Source organism: Electrona antarctica (assembly GCF_951216825.1).
Source record: "Electrona antarctica genome assembly, contig: scaffold_153, whole genome shotgun sequence".
NCBI classification, from domain to species: domain Eukaryota; kingdom Metazoa; phylum Chordata; class Actinopteri; order Myctophiformes; family Myctophidae; genus Electrona; species Electrona antarctica.
In genome coordinates this window covers 127,837-153,681 of record NW_027638498.1, presented here as the reverse complement: position 1 = coordinate 153,681, position 25,845 = coordinate 127,837, and the positions used below count along the sequence as shown (strand labels likewise).

Here is a 25,845-nt window from a genome sequence, read left to right as displayed (position 1 = left end):
GTGGCAGATCTACAAGCTTGAAGCTATATTCAAAAGATTATTAATGCATTTGCAAAACTTTAAATGGTACATTCTGCACAATGATTCTTTTAATTTTGGGTAAGTACATTTTGATATCAATATACGTACATACTTTTACTCAAGTACATTTTGATTTCCGAACTTCTACCAGTGCAATGTAGAAGTAACAGAGTACTTCTACACTGCAGTATTGATACTTTTACTTAAGTAAAACATGTGTTTTTTCCCCACCACTGAAGAAAAGCATGAGTCACAAGAACATGTGATTATCATTATTATTCTAGTCTGCTGCTTGATTTGAAAATTCCATTATAATGTGATTTGTTACTGCTACTGTTATTATTACTATTAATAAGTCCTGTAGTTTGAAAAGTCAAGGACATTATGAATGTTCACAGATTAGACTTCATTATTGCTAGCCTGATTGTGCTAGGAAACTAAAGGTTTAATACGCTGTATGTTATGTGTAAAGTGTTTTAAGATTACATGCTAGTAGTACTAATCTATCTTCTTGATATTTGTACAAATGTGAAAAGTTTGACTTTCATGTACATTTGTTACATTTATGAGCTGATTGGGTTGACCAGCCAAACATCGACAAGTTCCTCTTCCTGCGCTATTCAATTGATTTGTTACTGTAGCTAATCATGATAACCAGAACGGTCCGCCCCAAATGCTTTGAGCGGAGCGCTCGCCAACAGCGGCGGACACCCCCCCCCCCCCCCCCCCCCCCCCCAGCGGCGGAACTCCCCTAAACGTAACCTCATGTAAAACTATATCTAAACCTAACCTTATTCCTAAACGTAACCTCAGTAAAACTATGTCTGAACTCTGAACCTAAACTTATTCCTAAACTTAACCTCAGTAAAACTATGTCTAAACCTAACCTTATTCCTAAACTTAACCTCAGTAAAACTATGACTAAACCTAACCTTATTCCTAAACTTAACCTCAGTAAAACTATGTCTAAACCTAACCCTATTCATAAACTTAACCTCAGTAAAACTATAACTAAACCCTCAGTAAAAATATGACTACCTTAAACTTATTCCTAAGCGTATAACCTCATTAAAACGAATACAATTATTACAAGAACCGACCAAAAAATGGGGTCGAGTGTGTTCTGGGCGAGTTTTTCGGTTATACCAATTAGCCTATCCTATACCTCTCACTACTATAGGCTATATACTGGCTTATATCTTGTATTAGCCATAGATATAAAAACAGACCTCATTGGCCGCTGCAGTTCATTGGAGCGACCTGTTATCGCACTGTATAAGGCGTCGCTGCCACTCAAGTGACAACTGGCCAATCACAGCACGTCTTTTCCGGGAATTCAATCCAAAGAGGCTTTATTGGCATGAGAAAACAAACGTTAACATTACCTCTGCATGATTGGCCTACCGAACGTCCCCTTCTGCTTGGCAAGCTTCCGCGTGCGTCACAGCTAGAAGCTTGCCTTCTAGCTCCCCAGAGCCGAAGGAGGCGTCTACCTTTCTATGTCTATGGCATTATCCCCCAAAGTGCAGTTTAGCCTCTGTATGTCTGCCTGCCATCATGGCGGTGCTGGTGTATCTGGTTCAGGTTAAAGGGGTAATTATGACAGGATAGTTCAGCCCAGCTGAGTTTGTAGCCTGGAGGAAACAGGGTAATCACCGCTGACTGCAGTTTCCTGTACGACCGGCCCACTAACGGTACGTGAGTCTGGAGAGGAGGGCTGGGAAGTAACCAAGTACATTTATTACTCAAGTTAATGTAAATAAGTACAACGATGAGGTATTTTTGAGTGTTTCCAATTGTCTGTGCTTGTTTTACTCCACTACATCTCAGAGGCAAATATTGTACTTTTACTCCACTGCAATCATTTTGAAACTTGAATTACTAGTAGATTTTGATTATTGTTATAAAACATATATTAACCATTCAGTGCTATGCATTTGGGCCATTTGAAAATAGCCATTTGAAAATAGCCAGTGTACAAGCTCACAAGTGGTCGCAACGCATTGTGAGCTTGTCGATGTATTTTGTACTTTTAAGTATACATTTTGATGTCAATACTTGTGTACGTCTCCTCAACTAGGCTACATTCTTAATTCCGGACTTTTGTAACAGAGTATTTCAACATTGCGGTATTGATACCTTTACTTACAGTAGAAGAGGTCAGCACTGTGGGCTGACCTCTTCAAGAGGTCAGCACTGTGGGCTGACCTCTTCAAGAGGTCAGCACTGTGGGCTGACCTCTTCAAGCAGGCGGTCTGTAGGCTAAAATAACAAGCTGAAGTGAGTAAGACGTTGAGAGGAGGAGAGAGACATGAGACAAGTATAAGATGATATGTCGCATCCTTTTTGTCTGGAGCTGTTTGTTCTCCTGGTGCGTTTGGGATTGTGTTGTAAGCTGGGAAACTTCCACAAAGACAAAGGGAGAGTGTTCAGTAAGTGAGTGGTACTGTACTGTACTGTACTGTACTGTACTGTACTGTACTGTACTGTACTGTACTGTACTGTACTGTACTGTACTGTACTGTACTGTACAAGCCCTCGATCCTCCCTGGCCTGTGTGTTAGGCTGTGCAACAGTGTGACACTTGGTGGTGAACAAACGCTATAACGCTATAACAGACACAGGGACAGACCCAGGGACACAGCCACACACATAGCTGTCTAAAATAAATAAAGTTTGCGTGTAGTGTAGTGTAGTGTGAGAGAGAGAGAGAGAGAGAGAGAGAGAGAGAGAGAGAGAGATGGTGGGGCGAGTCTCAGTTGTTGCCATGTTTGATTATTAAAGCCACTTTGGGCTTGTTTTCTTTAAAAAAATTAATTTGGGCTTGCTTCTAAAGTGTAGTTGTTTATTTGAGCTTGTTTCTAAAGTGTATAGTTTATTTGGGCTTGTTTCTAAAGTGCGACCGCAAGTCGCATTTACTATGAAAACGTCTATGAAAACTCTAGACGGGCCTGCCCCAAGTTAGTAGCGCCCGGCACCCGGCAAAAACTAGAGTTCTCAACAGGCCTGAAAATGTGTGTAGCCTAGCCTAGCCTATACACTCAATGTGTGTAGCCTAGCCTAGCCTATACACTCAATGTGTGTAGCCTAGCCTAGCCTATACACTCAATGTGTGTAGCCTAGCCTAGCCTATACACTCAATGTGTGTAGCCTAGCCTAGCCTATACACTCAATGTGTGTAGCCTAGCCTAGCCTATACACTCAATGTGTGTAGCCTAGCCTAGCCTATACACTAAGACATGGTCCTTATATGGGATGTACAGGATTCATTCCATGTTGATCTGACTAAAGCGCTAGCGCTCGCCCAGCAGTCTAGCGTCAACGAGGCGGATGCGTGCACGCGACGCTTCGCGCCCTCATGCATCTTATATGGTATAGTTAGATTGGACGCTGAAACAGCTCTCAAAGTCACTCTTTTAGTACGTACAAAAAACACAAAAAGTTGATTTAGACAATATAGAGCATCCCCAAAACTCATACTGTTTTTCTTTTATATATGTAAAAATGTTTTGGTTTTCTTGTCCACATTTGGAGTTACATAAGGTACACAACCCAATAAACCTCTACAAAGGTGGTCTTACCATTTAAAGGGATATTTCACTTTCAAAAAACATTTGGTTATTTCATCGTCTACAGCAGGGGTGGGCAACTTTGACGATGGAGAGGGCCACTATATTTCCACACTCACTCCCTAGGGCCATATATTATTGTCGTCGCAAAAATAGCCGATCTACAAGCTCAAAACGCGTCGCGCTGCGACGCGTTTTGAGCTTGTAGATCGGCTATTTTTGCAAAATTTGAATTGAAATGTTGAATTATTTTTTACTATTTTTGAATTGGAATCCTGTAAATTAACATTTTTATGTAATTTCAAATGCCTTTTAATTATACTTGTGTTGAGCAATGAGCTACTAATTTATACTGAAGTAATTAAAGCGGGTCATGTTTGCATGTTGTGGAATTGTAAACAGCTGAAACCAATATTATATCAGTATTCTGACATTAACCTGAGGGCCACATTAAGTGAAGGTGGGGGCCGCATGTGGCCCCCGGGCCGCCAGTTGCCCACCCCTGGTCTACAGTATAGTCAGGATTATGTGAACACCAGACAGTTTTTAAGTTACTCGATTCAGTATTTAAATATTTGATATTCGTTTTAGCTGCCCCGCCCCCTTCCTATACAAACCCATTCTAACTTCAACCTCCATTTTAACATGTTAGATTCATCGAAAACACCCGTCCTTTTTTTCCTGGTGACTGATACCGCCCTCCTAATGCCCGTGTTTTTTTCATTACTTTTTTCATTTATTTGTAATAATTATTTTGGATGAAAAGCATCAAGGAAAAAACAAAAGGCTCCATAAAAAAAAGAGAAAAATATTATTATGAAATACCTCACGTATTAGGAGGGCGGTATAAGTCACCAGAAAAAAGACTTGATGATTTTTTTTTATAGGAAGCGGGGCAGCTAAACTGCCTGGGTGTTCACATAAGCTTCAGTAGATGGTACATTCTTTTGAAAGTGAAATATCTCTTTAACTAAAGACCTCATCTGGGAAAAGCTACCCCCTCCTTTGACTGAGTGGCTTGTTTTCACAGACCTGGCTGGCATGCTTGTTTCTTGAAAGCATGGCAACACTGTCCTCCTTACGGGACGAGGGAGCGGAGGAGAAAGTTTCAGAGAGAGGCGGAGAGAGAGAGAGAGAGAGAGAGAGAGAGAGAGAGAATTTAGGCTAATCTGCGAGAGAAAACTAAAGCTCTAAAAGTTTATGGGATCCACACACAACATACATGACCGGATCGGAGAGGATTTAACCATTCTTGGCACTTTGATCTCAGTAAAGTGAGGAGGGGGGAGAACTTAAGAAGACATTATTTAGAGGGGGGGAGAGAGAGAGAGAGAGAGCGAGAGAGAGAGAGAGAGCGAGAGAGAGAGAGAGAGAGAGAGAGAGAGAGAAGCCCACCTGAAGAGCTCCGAGAATGAATTAAGAACAAACAACGGCTGCTCTGTCTGAGAGTCCCAGCCAGCCAGCAAACACGGTAAACACCATAACTTGTTTTATAAAGCCGTTATAAAGTCTTATTTATAGTATGGAATAGGCTATTCAGCCATTTAGGAGCTCATATGGTGTGAGTTTATATAAACTAGTTGTCTGAGCGTGCAGGGACAAGTTTACTTTTTGGAGAAAGCAGAGAGAGAGAGAGAGAGGGCAAAGAAGCAACAGGCATGCAGGCAGGCATGTAATAAAAAGGTAAACAGAATTATGAAATGCCTTCTGTTTATTGCAGCTTCCAGTTCTCCACCCATAATAACCGCATGATGACTGTCAGAGAACAGTCATCATGTCTCTATATCTTTCAAGACGTGGGAGGTTTTTTTTAAACTAAAAACACTAAAAGTGATGTTATGAAACAAACGGTTACATAGGTTTTATCCTCATAGCAGTTTTGTATTATTTATTTGTATTGACCTATAGCCTATACTTTTGAACTGTAGCCTATAGGCCCACCCATTCTGCAAACAGTTAATACAAATATACAATTCAATCAGACAACATGTTGCAGTGATGTTATGAAACAAACTGTTGCATAGCCTATATAGTTGTTGCTAAACACAGAGACAATCCCCAGTGGTTACACTTCTGCGAATACGTCTCTTGAGTTTGCACATGCATGGATAAGTAGGCTAAGTCAACATACATACAACATGCAAAGAATGAGAAATAATGGAAATAAATCAAAGTCCCATAGTATTCACGCTGCCTGCTTTGCACGCATGGGGACTTTTGCAATTGTTTTCAATGATTGTAGGAGTTTTACGTTTTCACACTGCATGCACATGGTAGCCTATATTCTCGAAAGTTCTCAAAACTCAAAACTCTTCTTACAAACTCAGTTATTTGAAAGGGGACAAATTCATATGATGGTCAGAACTGTTGACTATAGGCTATGGGAGTTTATAGTTTGATACAACTGGGGTTTAATAAGTCTGTAAGATTGTCAAAAAGGTATTGAGGGCTGTTGGCGTGCCGGGGGCGCGCCGTGAGAACGCGCAAACAGCTGTCCAGCTGGACATGGGCGCGCGCGAAACAGATGTTGGCACGTGTCCACGTGACCTATATATTTGCCTCAGTCAGTTTTGTAATGAAGTAAAATCGAAGAAAACGATTAATGATCATGTAGCCTATTTAATGATTGATTGATAATTGATTTGCGTTGTGGTTGCTTTTTGTTGTTTATTTAAAAATCAGTGGTTTTGTAGATGATGATGCAAAATGAAGCCTTCCTTATAGGGTCCACTATATGCTTATAGTGTTGTGGGGGTCCTCAGAGTTGTGGGGGTCCTCAGAGTCAGAGTTGTGGGAGTCCTCACAGTCAGAGTTGTGGGGGTCCTCAGAGTTATGGGGGTCCTCAGAGTTGTGGGGGTCCTCAGAGTTATGGGGTCCTCAGAGTCAGAGTTGTGGGGGTCCTCAGAGTCATGAGGGTCCTCAGAGTTATGGGGGTCCTCAGTGTGGGGGTCCTCAGAGTTGTGGGGGTCCTCAGAGTTGTGGGGGTCCTCAGAGTCAGAGTTGTGGGGGTCCTCAGAGTTGTGGGGGTCCTCAGAGTCAGAGTTGTGGGGGTCCTCAGAGTTATGGGGGTCCTCAGAGTTGTGGGGGTCCTCAGAGTCAGAGTTGTGGGGGTCCTCAGAGTCAGAGTTGTGGGGGTCCTCAGAGTCAGAGTTGTGGGGGTCCTCAGAGTCAGAGTTGTGGGGGTCCTCAGAGTCAGAGTTGTGGAGGTCCTCAGAGTTGTGGGGGTCCTCAGAGTCAGAGTTGTGGGGGTCCTCAGAGTCAGAGTTGTGGGGCTCGTCAGAGTTGTGGAGGTCCTCAGAGTTGTGGGGGTCCTCAGAGTCAGAGTTGTGGGGGTCCTCAGAGTCAGAGTTGTGGGGGTCCTCAGAGTCAGAGTTGTGGGGGTCCTCAGAGTCAGAGTTGTGGAGGTCCTCAGAGTTGTGGGGGTCCTCAGAGTCAGAGTTGTGGAGGTCCTCAGAGTTGTGGGGGTCCTCAGAGTCAGAGTTGTGGAGGTCCTCAGAGTTGTGGGGGTCCTCAGAGTCAGAGTTGTGGGGGTCCTCAGAGTTGTGGGGGTCATCAGAGTCAGAGTTGTGGGGGTCCTCAGAGTTGTGGGGGTCCTCAGAGTTAGAGTTGTGGGGGTCCTCAGAGTTGTGGGGGTCCTCAGAGTTGTGGGGGTCCTCAGAGTTGTGGGGGTCCTCAGAGTCAGAGTTGTGGGGGTCCTCAGAGTTGTGGGGGCCCTCAGAGTTGTGGAGGTCCTCAGAGTTGTGGGGGTCCTCAGAGTTGTGGGGGTCCTCAGAGTTGTGGGGGTCCTCAGAGTCAGAGTTGTGGGGGTCCTCAGAGTTGTGGGGGTCCTCAGAGTTGTGGGGGTCCTCAGAGTCAGAGTTGTGGGGGTCCTCAGAGTTGTGGAGGTCCTCAGAGTTGTGGGGGTCCTCAGAGTTGTGGAGGTCCTCAGAGTTGTGGGGGTCCTCAGAGTTGTGGGGGTCCTCAGAGTTGTGGGGGTCCTCAGAGTTGTGGGGGTCCTCAGAGTTGTGGAGGTCCTCAGTGTGGGGGTCCTCAGAGTTGTGGAGGTCCTCAGTGTGGGGGTCCTCGGAGTTATGGAGGTCCTCAGTGTGGGGGTCCTCAGAGTTGTGGGGGTCCTCAGAGTTGTGGAGGTCCTCAGAGTTGTGGGGGTCCTCAGAGTTGTGGGGGTCCTCAGAGTTGTGGGGGTCCTCAGAGTTGTGGAGGTCCTCAGAGTTGTGGGGGTCCTCAGAGTTATGGGGGTCCTCAGAGTTGTGGGGGTCCTTGCAATTAAAAAGTTTGAAAATCACAGTTCACAATCAGAGTTCCTTCCTTAATGTTATAGTATTACATTTAGCCTGTATATGTTTATCTAACGGAAAATCACGTTTTGCACACCATTCATTTGAATAAAATGACTTGACTATAAATGGGTCTGACTCTGAATGATTTGGATTGAAAAGGTTTTTAATGGCAAAATGTACACATCGTACACAAAGTGTACGATATGCTTATCAGTGTTGCCAGGATGAGGGGGTAATTAAGGAGGAGTACCTGGGCCAGAAAAAGTTAGAGAACCCCCGATCTAAAAAGATTATTGATCGACTGGTTTCAGAGTCAGAACCACTGCTTAAAAGGTTATTGATCGATTGGTTCTGCTCTATAAACGATTATTGATGGATTGGTTTCAGCGTCAGGCCGCCGCCCATGGATGAGGAGAGGAAGGTCGCCCCCGCCATCTCCCCGAAGCCCCCCGACGATGGGGACAGCATCGTACCGGACCCTGAGCCCCTCGCAGACCCCCACGCCACAGCAGAGACACACACCGGCCTCAACCCAGGTACGGTGTGTGCGTGTGTTTTGTGTGTGTTTGTATGCATCAGAAAGTGAGATTCTGCAAACGGTTGGTTGTGGCTGATGGGTTTCAACATGCCTTGAATGGAGGACATAACATCTACAATTCTGTGTAGCCTGATTCTTTCTCTCGCTTTGTTGACTTTGTTGTGTGTGTGTGTGTGACGTGTGTGACGTGTGTGTGTGTGTGTGTGTGTGTGTGTGTGTGTGTGTGTGTGTGTGTGTGTGTGTGTGTGTGTGTGTGTGCGCATGCGTGCATATTGTACAGTAGCTATACAATAGCAGTTTTGGAAAGACAAGACATCTAGGAAACGAGAGATTAAGACATTTGATTATGACAGAGAGAGAGAGAGAGAGAGAGAGAGAGAGAGAGAGAGAGAGAGAGAGAGAGAGAGAGAGAGAGAGAGAGAGAGAGCAGACTTCGTCACGCTGTTGTACGCATGTGATCCTCATTAGGGTGGGATGCTGTTGGCCCGGCCCCCTGCTACGTGTGTGTGTGTGTGTGTGTGTGTGTGTGTGTGTGTGTGTGTGTGTGTGGTTGTGTGCCGCATGTGTGTTTCACTACCGCACTTGGGAGACACACCACGTTTCCTCACCGTCCGTTATGCCCATTACAATAATCGCCTAATCACAGTTATTTTTGAAAGATCGTCACAATTGTTTTGATCGTCCAATTCGTTTTTTTGCAGAAACAGCTGTCAATCAGATAGGACTTTTCTGTTTGGATATATGGGCTGTCAATCAGATAGGACTTTTCTGTTTGGATGTATGGGCTGTCAATCAGGGCACATGTGCCAAAGGCAATGTGCCCTTTTGAAAAACAAAAACAAAAAACATTTTTTTATACACTGTACAGTATGTGGAGTGGACCATTGTGACATTGATCAATTCTTGATAAAAAAGCTTCTAATATATTATTTAGGCCCCAAAATCTATAAATCTCACACTATTAAGGCAACCAGCCGGTTCCACGTGCTGCACAAGGTGCCCTTTTTTCACTTGAGCACCTGCCCCTCTAAATGTCTGTGCACGCCACTGGATATAGGCCCAGAGCCTCACACTAAACTCCATGCACACACATGCACGGTGACGCATGCACACACGCGCACACGCACGCGCACACACACAGGTCGCTGGCTGGCTGACAGGCAGACATAGCGGTTTGGTGTGTGAGTTGTGGCAGTCGCAGATTGGTCCAAATCCGACCCACGGGGTCAACTTGAATCACATTTGGATGATGACCTATACCTCTGGGGCTCTGAGGAGGTCAGGGGTCATGCCCTTTGGCAGTGTAAAAAGAGACAAGCTAAACGGGACCCCGGGGGATTAGAGATCCCCCCCCCCCCCTTGTAGTATTTATTGATGCCAATAAAAGTATTGGCAAAAGTAAAAGTACCCATTATGGAGAAGTTTCAAATGTATACAAATCTTTCGAAAATAGCAGATCTAGAAGCACACGCCATATTGTGATCTTGTAGATCTGCTATTTTCAAATGGCCGGAATGTATGTAGAGCTTACATAGGCTATATGTTTTGTAATATGAATACAATATTTTCTTCTGAGATGTAGTGAGTAGAAGTAAAAGAAAACTAAATTGAATGTACTCCAGTGAAGTACACATACCTCAAAATTGCACTTACTATCTGTAAGTACAGTATGCTACTTGAGTAAATGTACCTAGTTACTTTCCACTATACTGTGGGCCGCCTCAGGGCAAAGCAGCAACAACAGTGTCCCTGAATGACTCCCCCTTCCCACACACACACACACACACGACTCCCCCACCCCACCCAGGATCAGCTGAAACAATCTCTCCGTGTGCCAGTCATTGCGTGCCAGAAATATCCCAGCTATTGTACATGCTTCTTTTATAATATCTATATCCATCTTTCTTTCATAACAACTAACTGCTGCTGCTGAACAAAACCTAAAGCCCTATAACCACCGGGTCGCCATGGAACTCCTTGCAACATGCAACTACTTGCAAGTTGCAACCATTATTCCCAATGCCAGTTGCAAGGAGTTGCAGCTGGTGTGGTTTGTTTTGTTGCAAGGAGTTGCAGCTGGTGTGGTTTGTTTTGTTGCAAGGAGTTGCATTGGTGTGGTTTGCTTTGTTGCAAGGAGTTGTGAGTAGTTGCAAGGAGTTGCAGCTGGTGTGGTTGGCTTTGTTGCAAGGAGTTGCAGCTGGTGTGGTTTGCTTTGTTGCAAGGAGTTGTGAGTAGTTGCAAGGAGTGTGGTTTGGCCCTTAGACTGTCGCTTGTGCTTAAATAATTTGCACTTTACTATACTAATATACTTTTAATGTGCTTACTTCCATTCAGACTTCTAAGCAACATGATACTGCCATGCACTTTACTGAATGCACTACATGACTACACTGGCTGAGGACCTCTCTCAGTATGTGCAGCATGAACATACATTTTTCAGACAACTCTTAGGCCTCACTCAGACCTTTACTGCATTGCTGTATGCTTGTTGGATGAATGTTGTGTAGTGTCATGGCCGCCCCAATGCATTTCCAATGGGAGTCACATGGTTTGACACAACATTTGTGTTGTATGAGGGGGAGGGGCGCAGTCGAAACACACTCGTTATTTTTTTGTAAATTAACGGGCCTTCTTGATCGCACTACGGCGTCATACGAAAGCATCAAATGTAGCAGATCTACAAGCTTGTAGATCTGCTACATTTTGCCATTTTAAATTTTAATCCTGAAAAGTTTTGGACACCTGACAGAGACGATGTCTAATGGAGCTCAGGTCTTCATTACAACGCTGCTTTCTCAAGATATTTGTGCTCATCTTGTTTTTCCATCTTTTACCGCTAATTATTTGTATTTCATTTCACGACGTGAAATAATAACAAGGCTTTCACTGCTTCACTTTTACCTGTCTATCAGCGTAAATTGTGAGAATAAAGTTGATCAAATCATTGACACAAGACCCGCGATGTGCCAAGGCGCAACGTGGCCTTGTAGATCAGATATTTATGGTGCAAAACAAACATCGCCCCAGTGTGCACACAGCTAAGTATGCATCAGGGCTAGAAGCATTTGGGGTTAAAAAAAAAAACCCAAAAGAACACACACACACGGCACGCACGTGCGCGCACGCACACACACACACTGACACAGCGGACCAGAGGGCAGGTCCTATGGGCTAATTAGGGGGAGGTGTGGTTAACAATTTTAGGAGGAAGTGTGCAAAGATTTTTAAGTGGCCGGTTGCCATGGGAGCCTGCCACAAAAATCCTCTGGTATAGATGTAGAGGTTTCGAGGCATGTCTCGACCCAAATCTATTATGATTACGGCGCTGGATTACACAATAACACTGGGATCCACACGCACATCTCTGTTAAGTCTAGCTGCGCTGTGGTTTACCGCGCTCCCGTGTAAGTAGGCCAGGGGAATTAATGATAATGCCTCATGGGTAATGAGTTTTTACTGTTGTAGGTTCGGTCGGCGCCCGGGCATGTCCTGGCACAGAGGGGCGAAGAACTGACTTTACCTGTGGTGTAGCACCCAGGAAGAACTGACTTCATGTGGTGTAGCACCCAGGAAGAACTGACTTCATGTGGTGTAGCACCCAGGAAGAACTGACTACATGTGGTGTAGCACCCAGGAAGAACTGACTTCATGTGGTGTAGCACCCAGGAAGAACTGACTTCATGTAGTGTAGCACCCAGGAAGAACTGACTTCATGTGGTGTAGCACCCAGGAAGAACTGACTTCATGTGGTGTAGCACCCAGGAAGAACTGACTTCATGTGGTGTAGCACCCAGGAAGAACTGACTTCATGTGGTGTAGCACCAAGGAAGAACTGACTTCATGTGGTGTAGCACCCAGGAAGAACTGACTTCATGTGGTGTAGCACCCAGGAAGAACTGACTTCATGTGGTGTAGCACCCAGGAAGAACTGACTTCATGTGGTGTAGCACCCAGGAAGAACTGACTTCATGTGGTGAAGCACCCAGGAAGAACTGACTTCATGTGGTGTAGCACCCAGGAAGAACTGACTTCATGTGGTGTAGCACCCAGGAAGAACTGACTTCATGTGGTGTAGCACCCAGGAAGAACTGACTTCATGTGGTGTAGCACCCAGGAAGAACTGACTTCATGTGGTGTAGCACCCAGGAAGAACTGACTTCATGTGGTGTAGCACCCAGGAAGAACTGACTTCATGTGGTGTAGCACCCAGGAAGAACTGACTTCATGTGGTGAAGCACCCAGGAAGAACTGACTTCATGTGGTGTAGCACCCAGGAAGAACTGACTTCATGTGGTGTAGCACCCAGGAAGAACTGACTTCATGTGTTGTAGCACCCAGGAAGAACTGACTTCATGTGGTGTAGCACCCAGGAAGAACTGACTTCATGTGTTGTAGCACCCAGGAAGAACTGACTTCATGTGGTGTAGCACCCAGGAAGAACTGACTTCATGTGGTGTAGCACCCAGGAAGAACTGACTTCATGTGGTGTAGCACCCAGGAAGAACTGACTTCATGTGGTGTATCACCCAGGAAGAACTGACTTCATGTGTTGTAGCACCCAGGAAGAACTGACTACATGTGGTGTAGCACCCAGGAAGAACTGACTACATGTGGTGTAGCACCCAGGAAGAACTGACTTCATGTGGTGTAGCACCCAGGAAGAACTGACTTCATGTGGTGTAGCACCCAGGAAGAACTGACTACATGTGGTGTAGCACCCAGGAAGAACTGACTTCATGTGGTGTAGCACCCAGGAAGAACTGACTTCATGTGGTGTAGCACCCCGGAAGAACTGACTACATGTGGTGTAGCACCCAGGAAGAACTGACTTCATGTGGTGTAGCACCCAGGAAGAACTGACTTCATGTGGTGTAGCACCCAGGAAGAACTGACTTCATGTGGTGTAGCACCCCGGAAGAACTGACTACATGTGGTGTAGCACCCAGGAAGAACTGACTTCATGTGGTGTAGCACCCCGGAAGAACTGACTACATGTGGTGTAGCACCCAGGAAGAACTGACTTCATGTGGTGTAGCACCCAAGAAGAACTGACTTCATGTGTTGTAGCACCCAGGAAGAACTGACTTCATGTGGTGTAGCACCCAGGAAGAACTGACTTCATGTGGTGTAGCACCCAGGAAGAACTGACTTCATGTGGTGTAGCACCCAGGAAGAACTGACTTCATGTGGTGTAGCACCCAGGAAGAACTGACTTCATGTGGTGTAGCACCCAGGAAGAACTGACTTCATGTGGTGTAGCACCCAGGAAGAACTGACTTCATGTGGTGTATCACCCAGGAAGAACTGACTTAGCTGGGGACCACCTGGAACCCCCTCAAGGACCACCGGTGGTCCCTGGACCACTGGTTGAAAACCACTGGTGTAAAAGCAGCACCAGAAGGGCAGCCAACACAAAGTACAACATGTGGCTTCTTCCTCTCTCTCTCCCCTAAACTTAGCCTGTGTGTGTGTGTGTGTGTGTGTGTGTGTGTGTGTGTGTGTGTGTGTGTGTGTGTGTGTGTGTGTGTGTGTGTGTGTGAGAGAGTGCGTGCGTGCGTGCGTGCGTGCGTGCGTGCGTGCGTGCGTGCGTGCGTGCGTGCGTGCGTGGCTGGATGCCCTGGACGTGTAGCGTGTTTGTGATGTGTGTGCGTGCATGTGTGACACATAGTGTCACTATGTGTGACACATAGTGAGCTTGTAGATCTGCCATTTTCAAAAGATGTGCATACAATCACAATCAAACAGTATACATTTGAAAACTTGTGAAACGGCCGGGACATTCTGCATAGTGAGTATACTTTCTACGCTACTTTAACTACTTATATATATATATATAAGTATATATTTCACTCTCAAAAACACTTTTGGTCATTTTATCATCACACTCAGGCTCATGTGAACACCCCAGGCAGTTTTTCAGTTGCTTGAGGTTTTCTACAGTCCAGTATTGGTAGCCTACTCTTACTTGAGCAAAATAAAAAGTGAGTACTTTTCCCACCAGTGGTTAGGCAGGTGAGGAAGGGAAGGGCAGTGGATTGGTCAGTGAACCACAGAGGGCAACAAGGGCCTGCTTTCAGCACCAACACCCCCCCGATCCCCCCCCCCCCCCCCCCCCCCTCACGGCGCTCTGTGTGAACCTGGCGCCATGCACAAACACGCAAACACGGTGCATGTACAACCGCCGACACTCGTGTGTATGTGGTTGGAGCACACGCCACCCACACATTATTACACAAGGTATAATATGCAATTCACATGATGTATGTGGACATGCGACCCACAAATACCGTAGGTATGTACACGCACGCATGCACACGCACGCACATACACAAGCGACAGTGGACGACACAACTCGCGTCCAAGTGTAAATTGGGCATTAGTGTATACCGTAGGGGCGTGCAAATCACTGGATTCCTAGTGCGTGTGTGCGTGCGTGCGTGCGTGCGTGCGTGCGTGCGTGCGTGCGTGCGTGCGTGCGTGCGTTGTTTCACATAAAATGAACCAGGTCAACCTCAACCCAGAAGAACAGCTAAACTAAACATCTCTCTCTCCTGATATATTTGTATTCAGGTCAGGCCATAGAGCATTATTTTAAAACGGCACATGTTCAGTAGGCCTAGACACAGAGCTCCCACCTTTTAACTCCCACAAGACAAAACTCCCGCAGCGATAATGCGAGTGCATTTAATCGTGTTCTTTTAAAAAAAAAAACACATCAAACATCAAAGCTAAACTGAGTACATTTACTCAAGTACTGTACTTAATTAAGTAACACTTTTAGGTACTTTATTTACTTTGAGTATTTCCAATCGCCAATTATTTTACTTCTATACTACATCTCGGATCCAAATATTGTACTTTTACTCCACTACATTTCTTTGAAATCTTTAGTTACTAGTTAATTTGTAGATTTTGATAATTATTACTAAACATACATTAACCACTTATTTTCGGCCCTTTGAGAATAGCAGATCTACAAGCTCACAATGTGTCACATCGCAACGCACTGTGAGCTTGTAGATCTGCTATATTTTCATAAGATTTTTATACATTTGAAAACTTTTTAAAGAAGGAGGAGAGACCCACACACAACCACTTGCTGGTTCAAGAGGTTTATTTTGATAAGAGTCGTAGCGGCCTTTCGGCCTTCTTCAGGCATAGTTTTAGAATAGGCTGACATTCATTAAATACACAACAGTAGGTTTAGACAACCAATCAAATTGTATATAGTAATCATTCATCAGATAGCAGCTGTGAAAAACCCAGTCATGTGACTTAGGGGCGACTCACACATGCACAACAGATTGATGTATGCTTGTTGTATGAGATGTATAGCTGATGCAAGCTCGCAATGCATTTCCAATGGGAGTCACATGGTTTGACACAACATTTGTGTTGTATGAGGGGGAGGGGGGCAGTCGAAACACAGCCGAAAGCCATACAACACAAATGTTGTGTCAAACCATGTGACTCCCATTGGAAATGCATTGCGAGCTTGCATCAGCTATACATCTCATACAACAAGCATGCATCAATGTTTTATGCTAGATGTAAAGGTGTGAGTCGGGCCTTATGGTGCAGTACTTCTGTAGAACATTCCTAGTATATTATTGAAAGTCACCAATTGCAACAATACATGCCATAATACATAAGGAAATCAACATACAATTTATAAGTAAATAAATGTAAATAAATGTAAAACATTTGAAAACTTGAAATTAGACATTCTGCATAATGAGTACTTTTACTGTTTGTACTTTAAGTACATTTTGATGCCAGTACATTTTGAATTCTGGACGTTTACTTGTAACAAGGTATTTCTATATTGCAGTATTGATACTTTTACTTAAGTAAAGCATTTGCATACTTTTCCCCCCACTGTCTGTTAGTGGCGGAAATGCTCTGTTGTTTATTTTACGCCCATTGGCTTGGAGGAGTGGTGGTTCGATAATCTGATTGGCTCGCAGGAGTGGTGGTTCGATAATCTGATTGGCTCGGAGGATTAGTGGTTCAATAATCTCTATGTCCTGATTGGCTCAGAGGAGTGGCGGTTAAACAATCTCTACGTCCAACTAGGAACCTCTTCCATGACAGTTTTGGTCCAACAGAAATTCTTGAACGCAATTAAATCATTTGTTTTACTGGAATTTCTCAACCAAGGAGGCAGATAAGGCTGCCAGCCATGGATGGCTGTATCTAAGTAAAGATGCTTATTCTATCTGAAGTCCACTGAGCGTTGTGGCACAAATTGACACAGGGCTGGGCCAATGTATTGATATCGCTAAATGCAAGATTCGATTATGCTCTGGGGATTTTGGATGTCGTAATACCGTCATATGACATGAAGTGTTGTCTTTTCCTGCTTTTTTTAAAGGCTGTGCTTTGACAGTAAACCGTTCCGGCTGTTCTGTTATTAGCATTTACCCTGTTTAGTTATTATTGAGACGTTACTGATGATTATTATTTATCAGATCGACAAGGTCGAAACGTGTCACTTCGTGCCGATTTTCGAGCTTGTAGATCTGCTATTTTTATGCTTTTGTGTGACGCTGGGGTGTGATCAAGCAGGGCAAAAAGTTATAATACGGAGATAAGAGGTTTCACTTTCTGCCCGGCAACAAGGATATATTGTATACATTACCCAGCCGTACACTTTGACACAATGTCGGGCGATTAGCCTCGCGTAAACAAAAGTCATCTAAAACATACATATAGCTTGCTGCTTAGCAGAAATGGAAATAAAAATATATAAAATGTAAACATATTTTAAAATATTTTTTTTGTGAACGGAAAGGCTAGCTTCCTTACTCGGATTTTGGGAGGTGTAGTTCTAGACTCTATATACTGTAGCATGGGAGGTGTAGTTCTAGACTCTATATACTGTAGCATTCGGAGAGGTGTAGTTCTAGACTCTATATACTGTAGCATTCGGAGATTGTGGAATGGTTGTCTGGCTACGCGAGACTATAGCTGGGGACCGAACCCGGGATTCTTGTGATCTTAATCCATTGAGACCTGGAACGCATCCATGTCACGTTAGCGTTTAACCACATTAACCATTAACCCATTTTGGGGCGGGAACCCGTTTTGGTGTTTTAAACATTGTTATAATTTAGCTATTGAAAAATAGCAGATCTACAAGCTCATAGCGCGCCACCGAGTGGCGCGCTATGAACTTGTAGGTCTGCTATTTTTGAAAAATCGTTAAAATGTGCCTCAAATCTTTCCGAAAATTGTCATGATTTAGAAAACTTTTTTTTTTAAATTTCGACGTCAGGCCTGAATGGGTTAAGGGTGTCTCTCTGCTTCCTGAGCCACTGCTGCCTACATGTGAAACAATGCTTGATATCACATCAGGAGGATGAGCCTATAGTGTTTCACTGTTAAAATCAATAAAAGATAACCAGCACACTTCCTTCTCAGGCATGCCTGAGGAAGATTGTGTGTGTGTGTGTGACCGGAATGTTGCTCTAATTAATACATCATATCCTACGTGTTACCTTTCAAGCGGCAGAGTGCGGGTTATCTGTTATTGCTGATGTTCGCCGTTTCACATACTGTAACGCAATTGCTGTTTAGTTAGACGTTTAATCCGGGTGTGTGAAAGATTTGTATCGATAGTGCTCTACTGTTACTGGCATCGGCGAGCTTGTTGTTAATGTGCGACTTTACGCCTGTCGGGCAGGCGTAAAGGTCTGAAATGTAGGCCAGCTTTGAGTAAGTTAGCCTTGCCGATAGGGCCACATCAAGCGTGAGACAGCTTGATGTACAAGTACAGCCTCTGGACATGACACTATAGTGTGCCGCAGTGACTTATATTACCCCAAATCCAACCCTTAAGGTGGCCTTACACTAGCCGATAATCGGGCATTTTTTGACGCTCGGGGGGTGCCCGACTCAATCGATCTGCTCGGGGCCGCTCAAAGCGCGATCGGGATCGGCCCGATCAACATCAAGAATGTTTGATATTTGCTCTGCCCCGCTCCGATTATCCTGTAGTGTGTGGTGCTATCAGATTTCAGATTGAAAAAAATCGGCTAGTGTAAGGCCACCTTTAGTGATGCTGAGTGCCAAGTAGGGAAGCACTGGGTCCCATTTTTCAGAGTCTTTAGCTACGTTCACACAGGCAGACGCAAAGACAGTATCATTTTTTTGGAGCACCTACATGCATCATTGCCTCTTTGCATAGTCATGTCGCTGGCTTCCATTGACAATGCATGGTAGACTGTATCTTTGCGTCTGCCCGTGTGACCACAGAAATCAGGTATGACCCGGCCGGGGATCGAACCCTGACCTCCCAGTCTCAGGGCGGACACTCTTCTAACCGCAAGGCCACTGAGCTGGTCCAGCTTCGAGTGCATGGCCTTAACCCATTTTGGGCGGGAACCCCTTTTGGTGTTAGCATTATGTTATGCTTTAGCTATTGAAAAATAGCAGATCTACAAGCTCATGGTAGGTCTGCTATTTTTGAAAAATCGAAGAACGACAACTGTCAGGATGTAGAAGACATTTTTAGAATCTGATCTCAGGTCAAAATGGGTTAAACCACGCAGCTGGTGTTAGTATGAGACTCACACTGCTCATACTGCCGTGCTGCTGCATGGCATCAAACATAATAATGTACTGGACTATTTATGTTTGTATGAATGAATCCTTCACCGTTTGGTTAAAGTTAAACAAACTGTAGCTCAGCAGAGCAGTTATGGTTTCAATGTCTTGCTCAAGAACACTTTAGACATACTGCATGGGCAAATCCACGTTGTTCTGTGAAAGAACACTTTAGACATGCAGTAGGGCTGCAAGCTACAGTGGGGCAGAATACATGTTTTGTTAAGCCCAAACCACACCAGTTGCAACTCCTTGCAACTCAATGAGTTGCATTATTGGTGTGGTTGACCTTAAAACGGTTTTGTTCCAAGGAGTTGCAACTGGTGTGGTTTGGGCTTTGAAGCATATAGCCTTCCCCACAACATCAAGGTATTTGGTCAAAGTTGAAGTGATATTGTCCATAATATCACGTTTAAACACAAAGCCAGGAGGAGTAGAGGATCCGGTTTGCGGAGCGGTCTTGTTATCGGAAGGTCGCCAGTTCGTATCCCCGGACCGGCACGTTAAAATTACCACCGCTGAAGTGCCCTTGAGCAAGGCATTGGACCCCTACCATGAAATGTTCTATGAGCAGGGTCTGGCTGTAAACAAGTTCGTCTTAGCTTAGTCCATTCACCCTGGGTAAACAAAGAACTTTGCTTTACGTTGGTATAAATCCTTCACAGCTTGGTAAGCTAAACAAAACTCCAATGAGGCCTGCTCTGCTCTACATGAGCAGGACCAATCCATGTACATGAAGTGGAATGTCCACACACCATATAATTCTGCTCCCCGTCCTTTTTGTTTCAACCTAAATACAACAACGTTTCGCCCCTCCGGGCTTTCTCAAGTTGGACGAATCCACAGCCAGTCTCTCTGGACTCAAGTACAGTACTAAATGTACTTTACACCACTGCTCTACATGTGTGCAATAACCCTAACCCAGCAGACAGACACAATGAGCAGGACAAATCCACAGCCTCTCTCTGAAACTCAGTGAACTCTTAAAAACGCCTTTAAAGAGAGAGATGTGCTGGGCTTTGCATCATTCCGTTAGGCTAGGCTAGGCTAGTGGACCGCAGGCTAGCCTGTGAGTGATGGAATTGGCACTCTGTCATCACACAGCCATTGAACGGTGGGTCTGTGTTGACAGACTGAAGCGTAAAACAGCTCCACAACACTGACTCAGGCACCAAGATGAAGTCTGCGGCGTGTTTATGCGATGGAATGGCATCAGTGTTGATTTGGACAGCAACATATTTAGTTTAGTCGGTTTAGTCTTTTGAATACATTTCCATTTACTCATATTTTAGCCATCTGAAATGTTTGTGTTAGTCTAGTTTTAGTCGAGCAAATACCATAAGGTTTTAGCCGACGAAATCTATACAGTTGATTTATAGTCGACTAAAATGTTTCACGTCGTGATGGCGTTGGAAATGCCTGATATACTCAGCCGTGTGCCTAAAATAGCCGACACGTGGTGAGCTTGTAGAACAGCTTGTAAGACATTTTTCACCATAGTTTTAGTCGGCGAACATTTTTCATCATAGTCTTTCTTTTGTCGAGGAAATCAACACTGGATATGGGATGCTAGAACAGTGCTGTGCCATTCACTCATATAAATGACTGTGTCTCGATCCTTGCATTCCAGCCTGTGTCTTATTTCTCTCTCGAGTTACAATTTAATTTTGGATTTCGACATGCTTTATTGGCACGCTGTACCGTAAGAGAGAGCATTGTGGTTCAAAGCATCCAGAAAGAATGCACATCTCTCTGTCTGTCTGTCTGTCTGTCTGTCTGTCTGTCTGTCTGTCTGTCTGTCTGTCTGTCTGTCTGTCTTTCCCTCCCTCCGCTTCAGTGTTGGTTTCGTCGACTAAAACTATGACGAACAAAATGTTCGTCGATCTTTTTTCACTAACGGAAAACTAACTGAGCTATAATATGATGACTAAAACGGAGACTAAATATACTGAACATTTTGTCAACAAATTAAAAACTAGTCTAAAATGTTAGGGAGGGACTATAGTGGAGAAGAGATCCAGTAGAACTATAAAAGACAAGTCATTTTTATGTTTGGTTGAGCTGTGGGTGTGGATGCGTGAGTCTGTCTTGTCTTCCCCACGACGCCTGAAGGCTGGCTTACTGTAAGACCCGTCGTAAGTCGTGTGCCTAATTTGGTTTCTCTGACTCTCTCTCACATGCGCGCACACACACGCACGCGCAGACACACACACACACAGATTGAAATAAACTCTGGGGGCAATTTGAGGCACTCTTTTACAGCATATTTGAACTGCCAAAAGGAGCATGCTTTGTTTTTGCTCCACCGCCTCCACAAACAATCTGAAAAAGATGGCACTTCAACCCCCGTTTCTCTGCTCGTCTCTGGTGGCCTGCGCGCAAACTGACTCCCACTCTCTGTCTCCGTCTCCGTCTCTCTCTCTCTCTGTCTCTGTCTCTCTCTCTACCCCGCTCTCTCTCTTTCTCTCCCCCCCTGTGTTGCGTGTTGGCCAATCTCCTGACGTGAACACAGTCGTCTCCGGATCCACATAAATCCCGCTATAAACGGTGTTGACAGCTGGTGTCAACATGATGCGTCTCCCACTGGGGGAATGAACCCAGTGTGTGTCGCTGAGGACCGAGGCTGTGTTACCGTGTGTCACACAGAGAGAGAGACACAGAGAGAGAGAGACAGAGAGAGAGAGACCGGACGGACGAGTCATCATCAAGTGTTCACTTGTTATGGTCTCCCAGCTTGGAGTGGTACACTACGGGTGGGTGGGTTGCTGGGTGTACACTACAGTGGGTGGGTGGGTTGCTGGGTGTACACTACAGTGTTTTGTGCACAGTGGGGTACTCCAATGTTTTCCTTCAGTAAACGTATCACCAATGCAATATAGAAATACTCTGTTGCCAGTACAAGTCCTGGAATACAAAATGTAGTGTTCAAATGCATCTTTTGAAAGTAGCAGATCTACAAGCTGTGAACATGTATATCGGCCATTTTCCAATGGCCGTAATGTACTGTATATAGGGCTGACATTAACTAGTACAGTTTTCAAATAAATGCAGTGGACTAAAAGTACAATATTTGCCTCAGAGATGTAGTGGAGCAGAACTAAAGTACAAATTCCTCAAAAGTGTATTTATGTACAGTACTTAAGTAAATGTACTTGGTTGCTTTACACCACTGCTGTACAGTATAAATTGGTGTGTTGTGTAATCTTATAGGATTACATTACGGCGTATAGATGTTTACAGTTGTCGTCTTGAACAATATGCACAAACATTCCTAAGCGTGTGCACACACGCACAATATCCTATAGCATGTTGTTTGTTCACCATAATCGTCCCAAAAAAAACATGGTGGTGAAAAGTGAGATGGAACCAGAGGCAATCAGACACACTCAGGCATTCTCAGGATGGAGAACGGGTGACTTGTTGGGACGGATCTGACCAAACGTCCCACCGTTTGACTCTAAGGGGGTATACTGTCTCTATCAGGACATTAACACACATGTTGTTTTTGGGGGAGCCTTTTACGGCCTTGGCTTTGAAAACGGAGCGTGGAAGTGACCAGATGGCTGGAAGGGTGCCCCCTGCTCAATATAAAATCTGCCATTGTTCGGGCTAATACACCTAATAGACATCTTGTCACATATTTGACATCAAGGTTGTGAGTACAATGATGTTAATGCCACCCAGCCCTGTTTGGCAGTCACAACCTCTGATTTCCGCACCAATGTTTTTGAAGTTATCATGACTTCCTATCGTGACTTTCCTATTGATCCTCCCTGATGCTCTCCCGTTTCAGCTCTTTCATTTGGAAGGCCATACACACACATCAGTCATGTTTTGTACAGCAAGAACAGAAAAGTATTCGGCTAGTTTCAAGGCAATAAATAAAATGATAACGTCCCAAAATAAATCTGTTATGCAGAAAAATAGCACAACATCCTTCTTTTTTCATAACCACAAAACTGTTCAATCAACTGATGGCTGGCTGTCCTTCAAGTCGAGCCTCGATTCCAGTCTAGTTCTGAAAATAATAATACTGATCGGCACCAGCAGCTTTAACCCATTGAGACCTGGAACGCATCCATGTCACGTTAGCGTTTAACCACATTAACCATTAACCCATTTTGGGGCGGGAACCCCTTTTGGTGTTTTAAACATTGTTATAATTTAGCTATTGAAAAATAGCAGATCTACAAGCTCATAGCGCGCCACCGAGTGGCGCGCTACGAGCTTGTAGGTCTGCTATTTTTGAAAAATCGTTAAAATGTGCCTCAAATCTTTCCGAAAATTTTCATGATTTAGAAAACTTTTTTTTTTAAATTTCGACGTCAGGCCTGAATGGGTTAAACAAATGCCTCCTTGAATATCTTGTCACGCTGAGATGATTGCTTGTGTTCTGGCAAGAATGTTGACAAAGAGGAATATTGCAGGAGAAGCACGGACAAACTTTGGCAGGCTCACGCGTAACACGATAGCAGGCTTAAGTCCTTCTCTCACAACCGTGTGCTTTGTGCAAACAGATCGCCATGCAGAGATACAGTACCACATATTAGTGACAAACAGATCGCCATGCAGAACTACAGTACCACATATTAGTGACAAACAGATCGCCATGCAGAACTACAGTACCACATATTAGTGACAAACAGATCACCATGCAGAGCTACAGTACCACATATTAGTGACAAACAGAACGCCATGCAGAGCTACAGTACGGCATATTAGTGACAAACAGATCGCCATGCAGAGCTACAGTACGGCATATTAGTGACAAACAGATCGCCATGCAGAGCTACAGTACCACATATTAGTGACAAACAGAACGCCATGCAGAGCTACAGTACGGCATATTAGTGACAAACAGATCGCCATGCAGAGCTACAGTACCACATATTAGTGACAAACAGATCACCATGTAGAGCTACAGTACGGCATATTAGTGACAAACAGATCGCCATGCAGAGCTACAGTACGGCATATTAGTGACAAACAGATCGCCATGCAGAGCTACAGTACCACATATTAGTGACAAACAGATCGCCATGCAGAGCTACAGTACCACATATTAGTGACAAACAGATCACCATGCTGAGCTACAGTACCACATATTAGTGACAAACAGATCACCATGCAGAGCTACAGTACCACATATTAGTGACAAACAGATCACCATACAGAGCTACAGTACCACATATTAGTGACAAACAGATCACCATACAGAGCTACAGTACCACATATTAGTGACAAACAGATCACCATGCTGAGCTACAGTACCACATATTAGTGACAAACAGATCTCCATGCAGAGCTACAGTACGGCATATTAGTGACAAACAGATCGCCATGTAGAGCTACAGTACGGCATATTACTATATTAGTGACAAACAGATCGCCATACAGAGCTACAGTACCACATATTAGTGACAAACAGATCACCATACAGAGCTACAGTACCACATATTAGTGACAAACAGATCACCATGCAGAACTACAGTACCACATATTAGTGACAAACAGATCACCATGCAGAACTACAGTACCACATATTAGTGACAAACAGATCACCATACAGAGCTACAGTACCACATATTAGTGACAAACAGATCACCATACAGAGCTACAGTACCACATATTAGTGATGCTGAACATTCTGTCGCCATGCAGAGCTACAGTACCACATATTAGTGACAAACAGATCACCATGCAGAGCTACAGTACCACATATTAGTGACAAACAGATCGCCATGCAGAACTACAGTACCACATATTAGTGACAAACAGATCGCCATGCAGAACTACAGTACCACATATTAGTGACAAACAGATCGCCATGCAGAACTACAGTACCACATATTAGTGACAAACAGATCGCCATGCAGAACTACAGTACCACATATTAGTGACAAACAGATCACCATGCAGAACTACAGTACCACATATTAGTGACAAACAGATCGCCATGCAGAACTACAGTACCACATATTAGTGACAAACAGATCGCCATGCAGAGCTACAGTACCACATATTAGTGACAAACAGATCGCCATGCAGAGCTACAGTACCACATATTAGTGACAAACAGATCGCCATGCAGAACTACAGTACCACATATTAGTGACAAACAGATCGCCATGCAGAACTACAGTACCACATATTAGTGACAAACAGATCGCCATGCAGAGCTACAGTACCACATATTAGTGACAAACAGATCACCATGCTGAGCTACAGTACCACATATTAGTGACAAACAGATCACCATGCAGAGCTACAGTACCACATATTAGTGACAAACAGATCTCCATGCAGAGCTACAGTACCACATATTAGTGACAAACAGATCACCATGCAGAACTACAGTACCACATATTAGTGACAAACAGATCGCCATGCAGAACTACAGTACCACATATTAGTGACAAACAGATCGCCATGCAGAACTACAGTACCACATATTAGTGACAAACAGATCGCCATGCAGAGCTACAGTACCACATATTAGTGACAAACAGATCGCCATGCAGAACTACAGTACCACATATTAGTGACAAACAGATCACCATGCAGAGCTACAGTACCACATATTAGTGACAAACAGATCACCATACAGAGCTACAGTACCACATATTAGTGACAAACAGATCACCATGCAGAGCTACAGTACCACATATTAGTGACAAACAGATCACCATGCAGAGCTACAGTACCACATATTAGTGACAAACAGATCGCCATGCAGAACTACAGTAGGACATATTAGTGACAAACAGATCACCATACAGAGCTACAGTACCACATATTAGTGATGCTGAACATTCTGTCGCCATGCAGAGCT

The 25,845-nt window shown here is 44.3% G+C and overlaps 1 protein-coding gene across 1 annotated transcript in view; it reads left to right on the top strand.

Moving 5' to 3' along the window:
• The first annotated feature begins 5,237 nt into the window (after positions 1-5,237).
• The window catches only part of mdfi (MyoD family inhibitor), a 75,572-nt gene continuing 54,964 nt past the window's right edge, over positions 5,238-25,845 (top strand). Inside the window, exons 1-2 of the mRNA XM_079530924.1 lie at positions 5,238-5,273; positions 8,255-8,403. Coding sequence (XP_079387050.1) covers positions 8,271-8,403 — 133 coding nt within the window. The 5' untranslated portion in view covers positions 5,238-5,273; positions 8,255-8,270. The remainder of the gene's footprint in view (positions 5,274-8,254; positions 8,404-25,845) is intronic.